Raw genomic sequence first — 14,906 nt, 5'->3', positions numbered from 1 at the left:
ATGCTAGGCTCTGGCCCTGCCAGCCCTCCAGGTGAGGGTAGGGGGACCGGCCCTGGCCCTAAAGCAGCAGGGGCGAGGGTGGGGGAAGCAAGCCTGACCCCAGGCCTCTGTCTCCACCCCACCAGCAGGCAGCGACGACAGAGTGGACGGGGGGCAGGGCCAGCAGACAGGGGTGGCCCATCCCTATAGCGGCAGGGGGGAGAGGGGGAGTGGTCCTGGCCTCTAAGGTGGGGGGAGGCGGGCTAGACACAGGCCACTGCCCCCCGCTGCCCCTCCCCACCCCCGTCGTTCTTGACAGGCAATTGGCTAATATTTCTATAATGCTTTTCCTTCCTCCCCACCCATGATACTTATGGGTTTCTTGCCAAGAAAATTCTCTTCTGGGAGATCTCATTTTGGTGTGTGCCAAATTGAGGTGGACCCTAATGGAATGCTGCCAAAAGACAAATAGCACTCCAGTAATATAAATAAAAATATTTTACATGTATACTTAACACTTTCATCTTGATCATAAATATTTTAGAACAGAATTACAATTTTTTTACCCAATTTTTTAAAAACTTAATCTTCTTTTGATATAGCTTAAAGTCCCGAGCTTGACCAGGAGTTCGCCCGGGAACTGACTGAGGCCGCTTGCTCCAGGACCTTGGTTGTCATGGGTGATTTCAATTACCCAGACATCTCGTGGGAAGATCACTCAGCTAAATCTGAGCGGGTGCAAAGCTTTCTCTCGTGCGTGGATGACCTCTACCTGACTCAAGAAGACTATGGGCCAACGAGAGGCAAAGCGCTGCTTGACCTGGTACTGGCTACGGGGGATGACCTAATCGGCGACCTAGTGATTGATGGGAAGTTGGGTGACAGCGACCACGAGCTGATCACCTTCACCATCCGCCGTAAAGCTGGCAAGTCAGTCAGCAACACAGAAGTCCTTGACTTCAGAAAAGCCGACTTTGACAAGCTCAAGAGGCTTGTCGGTCAGGCCCTTAGGGACCATGACCCCAGGGAGATGGGAGTTCAAGAAGAGTGGTTGCTTCTCAAGGAAGCAATCCTCAGTGCACAAGCTAAATCTATTCCAACACGGAGGAAAGGCAGCAAGAAGGCACAGCAGCCCCCCTGGCTCTCCAGAGACCTAGTGGACCTACTGTGGCTAAAAAGGAAAGCCTACAAAGGATGGAGGACAGGATTCACCTCCAAGGAGGATTACTCCGCGCTGGTCCGGTCCTGCAGGGAGCAAACCAGGACAGCCAAGGCTGCAACTGAACTCCAACTAGCTTCAGGCATCAAGGACAACAAAAAGTCCTTTTTCAGGTATGTGGGGAGCCAGAGGAAAAGCAAGGGCAATGTTGGACCCCTGCTAAAACAGATGGGGCAACTGACAACTGACGCCCAGGAAAAAGCCAACCTATTAAATAGGTACTTTGCGACAGTCTTTCATCGGTCACACGGGATGCCCATGCCTGCTATGGGACAGGGAAATCTGGGTGAGGGGAATCCCCTACCCTCCATCAATGCTGACCTTGTGAAGGAACACCTTGAGAAGCTGGATACCTTCAAGTCAGCCGGCCCTGACAACCTGCACCCCAGGGTACTCAAGGAGCTGGCGAGCGTCATAGCCCAGCCCCTGGCATGGATCTTTGAAAACTCCTGGCGCTCTGGTGTAGTGCCCGAAGACTGGAAGAAGGCCAATGTGGTGCCGATCTTCAAGAAAGGGAGGAGAGTGGATCTGGCTAACTACAGGCCCATTAGCCTGATTTCTATCCTGGGGAAGATCTTAGAAAAGTTTATTAAGGAGGCCATCCTTGAGGGACTGGCCCAGGCTAACATCCTAAGAGATAGCCAGCACGGGTTTGTTGCGGGTAGGTCTTGTTTGACCAATCTCATTTCCTTCTATGACCAGGTGACCTATCACCTGCACAAGGGAGAAGAGATTGATGTCATATATCTTGACTTCAAAAAAGTTTTTGATCTGGTATATTTCACAATAGAGCTCTAAACCACTACAACAAAAAAACAAGCAAACATCTACATTTTTTATTTTGCCTGCTTTGTCAAAAACTGATTCAGATACAACAACCAATATTTTGTGATTATAGAGTTAGAGAAGTAGGGCAGAAATGGACTTCCAGAGGTCATCTAGGCCAACCCCCTGCCTAAGGCAGGATTATCCCCATCTAAACCATCCTATGCAATCCATAATCTAAACTCAACATAAGACTCTTGTTGATCTGGACACAACACAGACCTAACATCCTAACCTGCCCCAGGTAAAGCACACGAATCATGGCAGCTAATGTCCTGCTTGTATGAAATACTGTCAATATACGCTCAAGAGATCGCAGGGCCATTGCTCCCACTACAGAGGAAGGCAAAAGCCCCCACAGTTCGTACAAATAGGACCATGGGGTAAAATTCCTTCCTGACCACAAATATGGCAACCAGTCTGACCCCAAGTGGAGGAGGGAAAACCCTCTAGCCAGGAACCTCTAGCTTGGGTCCCAGCAGAATTGGCACAGTCCAGTCCACATCTGTAGCCTTGACTATAGCCAACACCCAGTGCCTCTGAGGAAAGCTTAAAAACACCTTGACACATTACACACTCGATATAATTCAATACTCTTCAACATATTCCTAATTGCAGTTAAAGAAATATGTAAGAATATATTCAAATTGAAAATGTAAAAAGCCAGAATATGCTACAATTCAGTTTTCTTGTGGACCTTTGCTTTGGACCCCTTGATCATATGCATCACTATACATAGTCTTTAACTGCACAGTCGCATACTATTCATTTTCCAGAGCCCCAGCTTCATTCAATGAACTGTATGCACATGGGGTTCTCAATCCCTGGGCCACAAACCAGATTTGGCCCCCAGCACCATGTAATCCACCCCACAGGATTTCCCATGGGTTTAAAAACTTGGCAGCAAGGCAGCAGTGGCACCACTCCCTTACTGCTAAATTTCCAGACTAGGGCAGAGTTCTGTGCTTCTGCATGCTTGACAGGACACACAGGGCAGTGTGAGGCCTGATCCTGGGGCTCCCTGGGATGCGAGGAGCCCCAGGGCCCAATCCTAACATGCAGACAGTGTGAAGACAGGTGGGGGAAGTGGAGGGCGGTATAGCTGGGAGGTGGAGATGAGAAGGAAAAACAGCCGCAGATGAGTCAGGGAGGAGAAGTAGCAGCAATATGGAAGCAACTTCCAGGTGAAAGCTGCACACAGGCCACAGCCAGAAGGAAGCTACAGTCCTGAGGGGAGAAGCGGCAGCAGCAAAGAAGCAGCTAGCCTCAGCACGGCTCTGCACTGCTTAGCTCATTTGCTATACACATTCCAAATTCACATTATATGACCTTAATTCTGACATTTCCTAAATTTTGCAATACTTAACTTTGTACAACTAATAATACCTTTTAACATAGATTATTTTATTGTAGTAACCCAATTTTTTATCAAAGAGAATACTAAAAAAAAATAAAATACGTGGCTTCAGGCTGAGCCCACCTAGTGATCATCAGCAGGCTCAGATTATTAAATCCACGGCACAAACCCTTCTTAACTGAATTAATTGAGAAACTGTCAGCTAGCCACTAGAGTTTCAAATCCAGCTGTTGATTGCAAAGGAATTTAGAGAGATTCTGGAAACCTAGAGGGAAGCATAGAGCCCATCTCCATTCCTATCCATCCATTTTACTCCTACCACCATACTGCACAGAGGAATGGCTTCTTAACTCACTATGGCACAGAGACCTCTTCCATATCTTCACCCAGTTCTGCTAATGAATCATTGGTGAACCAAGAGATTGAATCTCTTGGCTCAACTCTCAGTTTTGGGAAGAGGAATTTACAATAATTTATTTGTAATGTAAAACACAGAATGAATAAAACACCATCTATAAATGTACATGGCAGCTGGAAAATACATTCTTCTCACACTTTTAATCTTCAAAAAGAGAAGTCTGGGGGGATATGATAGTGGTTTACAAAATACTGAATGGATCAGAAAAAGTAAATAAAGATTTAATATTTACTCCTCTTAAGATACTAGACCTAAGGGACATAAAATGAAACTATTGGGTAGTAAATTTAAAATTAACCAAAGGAAGTTCTTTTTTCACACAGCAAGCAATTAACTTGCCAAACTCACAACCACAAGAAGCTGTGGAGACTGACAAGTTAACCTAATTCAACAAGCACATTTTACGTAACGTGATAGTAATATAATCACTCAAAGAAAGCCTAGACCTTTCAAAATCAACAACAAAGCTTCCATTCACTTCCAGTTCAAACCATAATACTGACAAGTGTCAAGTGAGGTTTCATATTTTAGTATAAAATACATACATGAAAAATGCACGAGTCCTGCAAACAATACAGAAACGTAAAAACTCAGGAATCACCAAAATCATTCTCTTTTTCCTCCTCTTCATTTTTACTCATTCTGCCCAAAAGACCCTTCACTAAAGGGTCTCTCTCTCTTTGTTAAGAAAAGAATCAATGCAGCTCCTTCCATAATTTATAACAGTACTGCACTTACCACAGGCCAGAGGCAAGTACTGAAGTGCGATGTAGGTACTCCCAGTCCCTCAGGCATTAAATGAACAGTTTCCTACTCCTTTGTAATGAGGATGAACAACATAATTTTCATTTCAAATACAGTATCCTAATTTAAAGCTACCAAGGGAAGACCTGGTGGAACACAATCTGCTTCAAAGCCACACCCTAAATATTTTTACACAAGATAGATGACTTATTCCCATAAGAAAATCTGTATGCTATACGACCACAACATTTATAGGCCCGGAATGTCAAGAATCATTAGGTTGGCATTAAAATATCTGTCGCATTTTAAAATGCCTCCTCATCCTTACAGAAAATACACAGAATTACCTGAAGTCCCTTCACACATCAGATGATGCCCAACTGAAAAAGCTATACCGTTACAATAACAAGAAGAAAAACTGTAAGCCAGTAACACAGTATTTCTTTCCTTTCAATAAAGAAAAATCTTAAGACACTGTCGTACTAGACGGTTGACTTACCATCGTACTAACACCCTCCTCAACATCAACAGGTTCACTTACGGCATTTTTGGCTGACCCCATGGAATTTTGATACCTGTGTTAAAAAAAATATACAATTAGACATTAGTAATAGTTTAAGCCATGTATATTTAAAAGGTATAATGTAACTTTACATTTGGCAAGGGATGTAAATAAAGTCACATTTCATGCACAGGCTCAACTCTGTAGATAAATATACTCTGAACATTTTATCAAGAATTTCAAAAGGTGTTTATTAAAAGATAAATAACTAGCAGAAAATTAAAAGGAAAGTTAATTAATCTAGAAAATAATTAAAATGCTCATGTAGAAATATCATAAATAATTGCATAAAATACATGTAAACTAATTCAAATAAACCATATTGGAAAATATATTCCCATTATCCTGAAGGAAAGGAGTGAAACCCTAAAATCTATTTGGAAGAGATATCTATGGATGTCCACAGCTTTCAAGTGGCCTCAGTTTGCATAAGGAGCATTTTGTCACATAGAACAGCAATTTCAAACTAACTGACCACATATTTCTAATCTGATGTATTTTATAGCTAATACCATAGTATTTCAAAATACTGAAGATGTTTGGAAGGTGATCCTCCAGTCCACTCTCATGCACTTAGTCCTTCTAAAATAAATCTCTTACAGCTGAACTGATACATTAGTCCAACATCAGATCGGCACCAATATAGAGAAAACTGAGCGTATTGGAAATCAGCCTGATGTGGCCAATAATTTAGCCGATAAATGCTCATGCATACACAGCTGCAGAGCAGCACACAGGCAGCAAAGAGCACAGCCCGGTAGCTTGGAAACCTGCATACAGCTGGCAAGTCTCTTGTGGTGGAAGGGGAAGGGGAAAGAAAAGGGTGTGGGGGGCAAATCAATACCACCTGTGGTAAGAGAGGAAGTGAGGCAGGGGCTGGGGCAGGCGCTGCCTAAGTTGGGGGGCGCACACAGCATGTGCCCCAGATCTGTGCAGGGAGCTGGGACGGGGGGGCTTCCCTGCAGGCTGGGGAAGGGGCCAGGGCTGTTCCTGGCTCTTCCCGGCATGTGGGAGCTGTGCTCTCGGTGTGTGGGGGGTGCACCTGGGGCAGGGGGTGGTGGCGCAGGGAGAGGGGTAATGGGGGGGACAGCAGCCCCCTCCCAGCACCACTGCCATCACCAGCCCTGAGTGCAGCCCCCATACACCAGCCCCACAGCCCTGAGTGCAGACCCCACATGCTGGGAAGAACCCAACGCAGCCCCGACCCCAGCCCACAGGAGCAGCGCCCCCCGCCCCCCAGAGAGATCCAGGGCACATCCCCCTGTGCCCTCCCAGTCTGTGCACAGCAGCGGGAGCCACCCTGCCCCCTCCCCATGCCCTCAGGATGAGCCATGGCTTCATCCCACACCCCACCCTGTCCCAGCTGGGCAGCACCTGCCCCAGCCCCACTCCCTCCCTCAGCACAGGGGCACTGATCTCCCCCCACATGCCCCTTCCCCCACAACAGACTTACCAGCTGCACGCAGCTGTATTGGAAACGGAACGGTATTGGTCAATATGCCTCTTTAAAAATCAGCTATCCATATTGGCCCCTAAAATCTCTATCGGTGCATCCCTAGAATCTTTTAATGATCTTCATCATAAAGGGTTCTGTTCAATTTCTCTACATTTTGGATCAGCATTCACACCTTCTATGGGTTTTTTTAAAGTGGGTGGGTGCAGTTATGTATACACATTAGCAAACTGCCCATCCAGAATGATGGTGCAGGGTACCCCCACTGGTCTGAATCAGGCCCCTGTCCACGCCCAGATGGATTAGGATTATTGTGGCCCTCAGCAAACAAAACTGGGCCTATCTAGACATGCACCGATATATCGGTCACATATTGTATTGACGTGGATAAAAGGAAAATTGATGTTATCGGCTTTTTTTTGCCCAGTGTAGCCGATAACATCACCAATGAGTGTTGCCCATGTCACCATGCAGGTGGCCAGGAATGCAACCAGGCAATTTGGGGAGCAGCCTCTATGCAGTAAGTCAGGGTGGAGGGACAGAGAGATTGCACAGTGAGCAAGGGAGTGTGGCAGGGTTAGTGAAAGGGACCTCCAAGTGGGGCGTGGGAGCTAGGGCAAATGTTTGGATGACCACAGGCCCCCCCAAGGTGGGGGTAGGTTGGGTTCAGCAGTGGGTGCAGGTACCCAGGGGTGGCACACACACGTGTTGGGGCACATGTGCGTTCACAGAGGGTAGCAGATGCCTAGCCCAGCAGGGAAGTTGCAGCTGAGCACATAGGCAGCAGAAGGGGGAGGCTAATGGGGCTCAGCCCCCCCCAAACACAGGGCAGCAGGTATGGCCACAGGGCACCCAGCTGCAGGCTGCTGCAGCAGGAGGGGAGGGACACACACACTGAGATCCTCCATAGCCAGGATCACAGCCAATCCAGCACGCAGGTAAGTTTCTTTCAACTTGCTGTCATTACTGCCTGGGCTGGGGAGAGAAGGAGGGAACACGGAAGATCAAGACCCCACACAGTGCAAGAGGGAGTGAGGTAGGGGCAGGGGTGAATCATTCACCACTGCCCTGCTCTTTGCTGCACTGTGGGGATTGCCCCAAAACCTGGCTGGGCTGGGTCATGGGACAATTGGAGCCTGGCGGCTCCTCCAGAGGCACGGCACTGGGAAGCCAAGGGCGGGGCATGTGGCCCCCCCGATCTTTGCACAGGGTAAGGGCAGGCTGCAACTGTGGGCTGGGCTCTGCTCCCTGCTTCCAGGCCTCACTTCCATCTTTGAAATGGGCGCAGCACGGCACCATGTGTGTCTTGCTGCGGGGCAGGCCAGGCAGTGAGGCACATGGCACCACACAGCTTTCAAAAGTGGCAGCGAGGCACAGAGGCCAGGACCAAGCAGAGCCCAGCCTGCAGCTACAGCCCACCCTTTCCCCATGCAGAAATCAGGGGGGCACATGCCCCCCGCCCTTGGCTCCCCAGTACCATGCCTCTGAAGTAGCCACCAGGCTGTGCCAGGCTCTTCCCAGGAATGACCCGGAGCAGGACAGGGCAGGTGCAGGGGTTCCGAGGGATCCATCCCCTGTGGCCCAGTGGTGCAGCCAAGCTTGGCCCTGTGCTCTAGCCCTTGGCTCCAGGTCCCCCCAGGCAGTGCAAGGCCAGAGCCACTGTGGGGCTGCGGGGCTGGGAGGTGGCAGATTTGCGTGGGGCCGCTGGGTGCAGGGGAAGGGGCAGCCACACGGGCACAGCAGGCTGCAGCCCCGATCCCAATCCTGGGCTAGCTCTGCTCCACTCTCTCCTGATCCCACACTCAGCCCCACAATTTTTTTCTCCCTCTGCCTATGGCTCCACATCTGACTCTGCCACCCCTCCCCTCCCCCTCCATCCACCTGGCCCGCATCCACCTTCCTCCACTCCCAGCTCCTGCTCCCTCCCTCCCTGCCCACCACCTCCCTTTCCTGCTGGCTGTTCCGGGGGTGGGGGGAGAGGGGTGTCAGGGCCAGGCGGTGGGAGGGCACTGCTACCCTTTGCCCCCCTTTGCCCTCAGGCAGGGAGGTGGGGGGCAGCCCTGCTGCTTGGGCAAGGAGGGGAGGCAGAGATGGGCTGGGACGATGGAGGGAGCCATGGACAGACAGACATACAGGGAGACACACTAAGCCTTTTATTATGTTAAAATTCATTTGTTTACATTTACGTTAGAAGTCCCTAGTATGCTAATAGAGAAAATGGTATACTTTCAAATATTGCCAATTTGAAAGATACTGGATTCATAATTTTCCCTATATTCCCAACTCTGCAACTGTACAGTGAGGTAATAAGAGCATTATAATGCCCCTGTACATATCAAAGGTATGGTTAAATCTCGGACAACATGTATACTGCTAGTCATCCCCATCTCATAAAGCAGGGGTGGGCAAAATACAACCCGCGGGCTGGATCTGGCTGGCCAGGCCATTCTATCTGGGTCCCTCTAAAATTTAGAAAATTATTACCTGCCAGGGGCTGCCTTTCAAAACTGACAAGGCGTGACCCAGAGGCAGCAAGACCTAGCGGCAGCAGGAGAAAAGCCCACCCAACCCTGTCCCACCCCCAGCCCCCAACTGGAAGCTTACGTCTAGCAGAGGCTTCTCTCCTAGGGACCATGGGGCTGTTCCACAGCTCTCCCTCCATCTGAGAGAGGAAACTCAGATAAGAATGGGAAGAAGATGGGGGTGGGGAGGACTGTTGGTGATCGCCTCACTCTGTGGGGGGCTGGGCCAAGCCAGGCTGGCTCCATGCCATTCCGTACGGTCCCAGCCATGCTGCCGGGAACTGCATCCTGCCAGAGCCAGCCCACCGCAGCCAGCACTACGTGGAACTCGGCTTCATGGGCGGGACCACACAGCATGTCATGGAAGCAGCCTGGCCAGAGTGGGGAGGGGGAAGCAGCACCAGGCAGGCAGGTGGGAGGAGTGGCAGTTGTAGCTGGGAAGTAGCAGGCAGGCACACCGGGGGGGGGGAGAGAAGCATAGAAAAGCAGTAGGGGAAAGACAGCGGTGGCAGCAGGGAAAGTGGCAGTGGTGGGGGAGCAGCAGTGGTGGTAGGCATGAGCACAGGGCCTGTGCTGGTGCTCCAGGGCTGGCAGGGACCCAGGACGGGGCAGCAGGAACACAGAGCCTGGGTGCGGGGTCCGCCTGGCTCCATCGCACAAAGCTCACAAGCAGTACACCTGAGCCACACGCTTCTGGGAAGAGCCACGCATGATGAAGCTGGCAACCTGGCCCTGCTCACTACTATATATAGGTCATGAGGAATGACAGGGAGCTCCATGCTATGGAGCTGGGTTGGCTCCACTCCTCTCCCTGCCACCCCAGCCAAGACCACAACCTGCACTGTCAGCTTCTTCTTCAGGGCTCACTGGGGCTGGTCCCACTCGCTGCCACCACATGTAGCCCCAGGGACTGGCACACTCGAGAGACTCCAAGGACCCACCCCCCTCACGCACACACCCCACCCTGTCTCCCACCATACCCCAAACACTCACACCCTCCCACACATTCCTCACCACCCACCATTTCCCCAAACACACCCTCCCACACACACTCCCACCCCACTCACCATAATCCCACACCCTCCCACTGTCCCCAACCCAACCACATACCCCACATCTATACCCACAGTACCTACACCCCACACCCCTTCAAACACACACGCCCACACATACACTTGCTTATCACCCACACATAATATACAGAAGTAGGACTGTATTTCGAACTATTATGCATTTGCCTCTATATACATATATATCAGGACAAAAATATTTTTAAAATACAACTAAAATAAGTTATAGTACGTTTGATTTTTTATTATATGATTTGGGGGTTTTTTTCCTGGAGTGCTTCCAGGGCAAGGGGAGGAACTTTTAGTGGCAAAGGTCAGCAGTGGGATTTCTGGTCCCAAGATGGCAATCAGGGACAGAGACTACCCTTGCAGCCCTCAACAGTTCAGCAAAACCTGTTAAGCAGCCCTCCAGCCAAATTAATTCCCTACCCCTATCATAAAGGATATTTCAGAACTAAGGGGATTCAAAAGAAACAAGAATAAACATGAATAAAGACATGAAAAATACTTTCCAAGGAAAAAAGATTGAAAACATTGGAACTGTCTACCTTGGAGAAGATATTAATAAGAAAGGTTATGATAACAATACAATGCTATTTTCTTGCATACAAACGCATACAATTTCTTCCAAAAACCAGCTACCAGAAGTTGCAGTGAGCATTAGATGCAAGAAATGCAGTAAGTGCAGTTTCATTATTTCCAGCAAGGCAGAAAGTAAAATCTAACAGGACTCGCACAGAACAGAAAAATGAGCAGGCTTGGCTCCCTACCTGTTGCTAATCAGGTACTTACTACAAGGAAAGATCTTTTTTTCTCTATTCTGCTTTTCAAAAACAAGATGTGTATTACATTTAGAGGTGTATTATATGCAAGAAAATATGGCATCAAATAAGAAATAGTGTTGAAAAGACAGTTTAGGCACTTCTGCTCTCCCTGTCACAGGAATAAGTGGGCAGTCAATGAAAGGTAGAAAAGTCAATGCTGAAAAAGGAAACACATTCATACATCATTATTAGATTTTAGAATCTATTTTCACAGGTCAGTGAGGCCAAGTGTCACTGATACATCTTTATGCAAGATTAATTTTTTAGTACACTATACATCAGGCAAATCAAGCTACCTGAATGTTTGATCTCCAGCAACAGCTTATAATCAGCTATGATCATGTGAGAGGCAAGGATTTTTGTGGGTGATAGATTTTATTGGCCCAACTGTACAGTTGGGAGGGACATACAAGAGTTGGTCCAAAAAGTCACCAGTTGGTTTGTTGACAAGTGTAACAGGTTTGATTTCTCAATAACCAGTTGCTATTAAGCAGCCTTATGGAGAGACACTGCAAGGTGTTATTCTCAAACAATGGCCAACTGCATTCCAAAGAAAAAGCTTTTAAGGGACAGGGCCTATATGCCAGGCCAGGGGCCTGGGAAGGCATAAATCTCAAGCAGAGATTGATATTTTTCACTCCTTAAATAGAGCGAAAAAATAGGATAGAATTGTATCTGTGTGGAAAGAACAATCATATGCAAGGGTAAGTGAAACTACTTTCTTAAAAATAATTGTGAATTAGGAAGAAATCCTGGAGTGGCAGACAGGTACATAGCTGGAAGAAGAAAGCCATCTGCATAACAGAATTATGCTGAGGTAATTTCAGGGCCACTGGCTATTTTCTTTGAGAACCAGTGGAGGTCAGGTGGGGTTCCAGATAAATTAGAAAACAGCAAATAGAGTGCCCATTTTTAAGAAAGGAAAGAAGGTGGCATGGGGAAATTACAGCTTAGTCAGACTAACCATAATACTTGAAAAGATGATGGTGCAGGTGCTCGAGGAATCGATTGCAAAACACCTAGAGGGAGAACAAAGTGATCAGGAACAGTCAACATGGATTTGATGAGAGCAAGCCATACTTAATTAACTGGCTTTCCATCTATGATAATGTGACAGTTGTGGATGGGGAGAGTTGCGAGGGAAGCAATGGGCACCTATACATATGCATCAAGGCTCCTCTGACAAGCTGTAATTACAGCACATTGAAGAAGGCTCGATTAATAGTCTGCTGGAGTGTCAAAATTACCATGCTTCAGCAGACTCCAGCAGCACATGCATCAGCGTTCCCACTGAAAAATGGTGTTGGGGGCACTTTAACTAAAGCTTGTTGAGTTAAAGCACCCCCACCACCATTTTTCAGTGTGGGGATGCTGATATACGTGACATTTCTGGTGCTTTAAAGCGACCCTGCCACTCCCCCTGGAGTATGTGTATAAATGCCCAATATACCTTGACTTTAGCAAGGCTTTTGACACCATCTCCCACTATATTCTTAATAATAAGGTAAGGAAATATGAACTAGATAAAAATACTATAAGGTGGATACAAAGCTGGTTGTATTTTTATCCATAAAGACTCAATGTCTAGCTGGGAGGAGGTATCAAATGGGGTTCTCCAGGGGTTTGCCCTGGGTCCAGTATTGTTTAAAACTTATTAATGATTTAGATAAGGGGACCATGTTGGGTGGAGTTGCAGATACTCGAGAGCAGGGCTAAAATCCAGAATTACCTGGATAAAGTGGAAGAATAGTCTGCAATCAATCACATGAGCTTCAGCAAGGGCAAGTGCAAAGTTCTGCACTTGGGACAGAACAACTGCATGCAAAGACACAGATGGTGGACAGTGACTAGTTTGACTACAGTACTGCAGAGAAGGACCTGGGGGTTACAGTGGACCATAAGATGAATATGAGCCAGCAGCATGTAAAAAACTTGTTGAAAAAAAGTCAACAGCATGGTGGTTGTATTAACAGGACTGTGACTTAAAAATGAAGGGAAGTAATTCTTCTGCTCCATTCAGCCCTGGTGAGGCACCACCTGGAGTACTGTGTCCAGTTTTGGGCCCCACAGTTTAAGAAATATGTATACCGATTGGAAAGAGCCCAGCAGAGAGCCACAAAAATTATTAGGAGCCTGTAAAGTATAATTTATGAGGAAAAGATGACAAAATTAGGGTATTTAATCTGGAGAAGAGAAAACTGAAGGGGAGGGATTGGACAGCAGTCTTCAAATACCTTAAGGACAAGAATGGAGATGGGTTTTTATTCTGTGGCTATACAGAACAGGATTAGAAGCAAAGGACTCAGATCGCAGCAGAGTAAATTTAGGTTGGAACTTTTCACCTATGACGGTGGTCCAGCATTGGAGCAGGCTGCCTAAGGCAGAATCTCCATCCCTGAACATTTTCAAGAGTAGGCTGGACGGACACTTGGCTGGGATGGTGTCAGGGAATATCCTGCTTTGAGCAGCGAGCTAGACTATATGACTTCATAAGGTCCCTTTCAGCCCTACTTTTCTTTGATCCTAGTCATACAAACACACACTTGGTTTATGAAAACAACATGTCCCCACACTGGTCCCATTTAAAAGGTCAGTGCACAGAACATAAGAATGATGCCAACCCTAATGCAAAGTGACAATGAGCTTCCAGTCACTTTCTGTATGACAGAACTATAATGCCATCCTGTCAGCTTCTCAAACCATGCCATCTGCACTACTATCATAAGCACAGCATCGATTCAAAGCTCTGGCAGATTTTTAAGTTTGATGTCATAGCTAACAACATGAGTGCTTGTATCTTTCCTGATATTTTTGAGGTTTGACCACTGAGTTCTCTTACCGACCTGCTTTTCTCCCTTGCTTACCCATTCGTTTGGTTTTTATTTATTTATTCATTTTATAAGCAGCAAAACAAACTAGAGAGACACAGGGAGAAGTGACCATACCTAGGGCACTATGAAACGCACAAGCTGAGCCAAAGGACTATCCCCTCTACCCTCTCAGAGCTGAGCTCTCCAGCAGGAACCACAATCAGATGCATTTATTTCTCCCTCCAGCTAGAACCCTTGTCCTCGCGGGTCTCCGGCCTGCTGACACTGGCCTGGCTGCCACGTTGAAGTGCTGACAAGCAGTGGTTTGGAGCCACTGGCGGGGCCTGTTGAGCCCACAGTGCTCACAGAGAAGCAAAGTGACTCCAGGCCGCCGCGTCCACACGAGGACTGGGCCAGGCTGCAGCAGCTGCCTCCTACAAGAGCAGCGCCCCCCGCCGGCCGGGCAGGACACGTCTCCCGCAGTCCCCGGGGAGCGGTGCCCCCGCCCCACAGCGAGCTCCCGGCCAGGGTCCGCGGGCTCCGCGCTGAGGTAAGCCGGGGGCGGCACCGAGAAGCCCCTGGGCCCGGGGGCGGGGGGGGAGGAGGGGCCGCCCAGCCCTGACCTGCACCCAGCGCCGGGGCCCGGGCGAGGGGCAGGAGCAGCCGGCCGCCATCTTGCCCCTCCGGGCAGGCCGCCCCTCCCCTCTACTCCGCGGAGCGCAATAAGCGACCGACACTCACGCTCGCCGCCTGACTGCGCCGTCCCGCCCGCGCGCCTCCCGCCGAAGTGATGTCATCGCAGCCCGCCAGCGGCCGGCGCGGCGCCAGGCACGGCTGCTAGCCAAACCGGAACTGCGCATGCCCTCGCGACCCGCGCATGCTCGCTGAGCCTCTGAAGGCGCTGCCCTTCCTTGCCGCCGGTGCCTGCTGCGCTCTGGGGGGCGGGGCTAGTGACGTTAGATGCGCGCCTCTATTGCTGAAGTGACGCCACGCGATCGCACCTGGCGCTTTAGTCCCCCCTATACCTGAAAGAGGAGAGTGATGGGGGGGAGCTGCTTCCCGTTGATTGACCCGCAGGGATGATTTCGTGCAGCTAAAACTGAAGGGCCGCTTCGTCACTGGC

The 14,906-nt window shown here is 48.9% G+C and overlaps 1 protein-coding gene across 7 annotated transcripts in view; it reads right to left on the bottom strand.

Annotated features, from left to right (window-relative positions):
• The window catches only part of SCAPER (S-phase cyclin A associated protein in the ER), a 378,523-nt gene extending 363,862 nt beyond the window's left edge, over nucleotides 1-14,661 (bottom strand). For 5 of the 7 annotated variants that reach the window (XM_090028843.1, XM_090028845.1, XM_090028844.1 and 2 more), the window contains exons 1-2: nucleotides 14,525-14,661; nucleotides 5,042-5,117 (exon numbers count right to left, since the gene is read on the bottom strand). In XM_090028843.1, coding sequence (XP_089884969.1) covers nucleotides 5,042-5,117; nucleotides 14,525-14,643 — 195 coding nt within the window. In that variant the 5' untranslated portion in view covers nucleotides 14,644-14,661. Of the gene's footprint in view, nucleotides 1-5,041; nucleotides 5,118-9,161; nucleotides 9,181-11,937; nucleotides 11,993-14,524 lie in introns of those variants that run through there. The other 2 variants (XM_090028847.1, XM_090028848.1) reach the window with 2 other exon arrangements.
• Between the last annotated feature and the right edge of the window lie 245 nt (nucleotides 14,662-14,906).

Source organism: Crocodylus siamensis, chromosome 15 (genome assembly GCF_052110815.1).
Source record: "Crocodylus siamensis isolate JL-2025a chromosome 15, ASM5211081v1, whole genome shotgun sequence".
Classification (NCBI taxonomy): Eukaryota; Metazoa; Chordata; order Crocodylia; family Crocodylidae; genus Crocodylus; species Crocodylus siamensis.
This window is presented reverse-complemented; position numbering and strand designations above follow the sequence as displayed.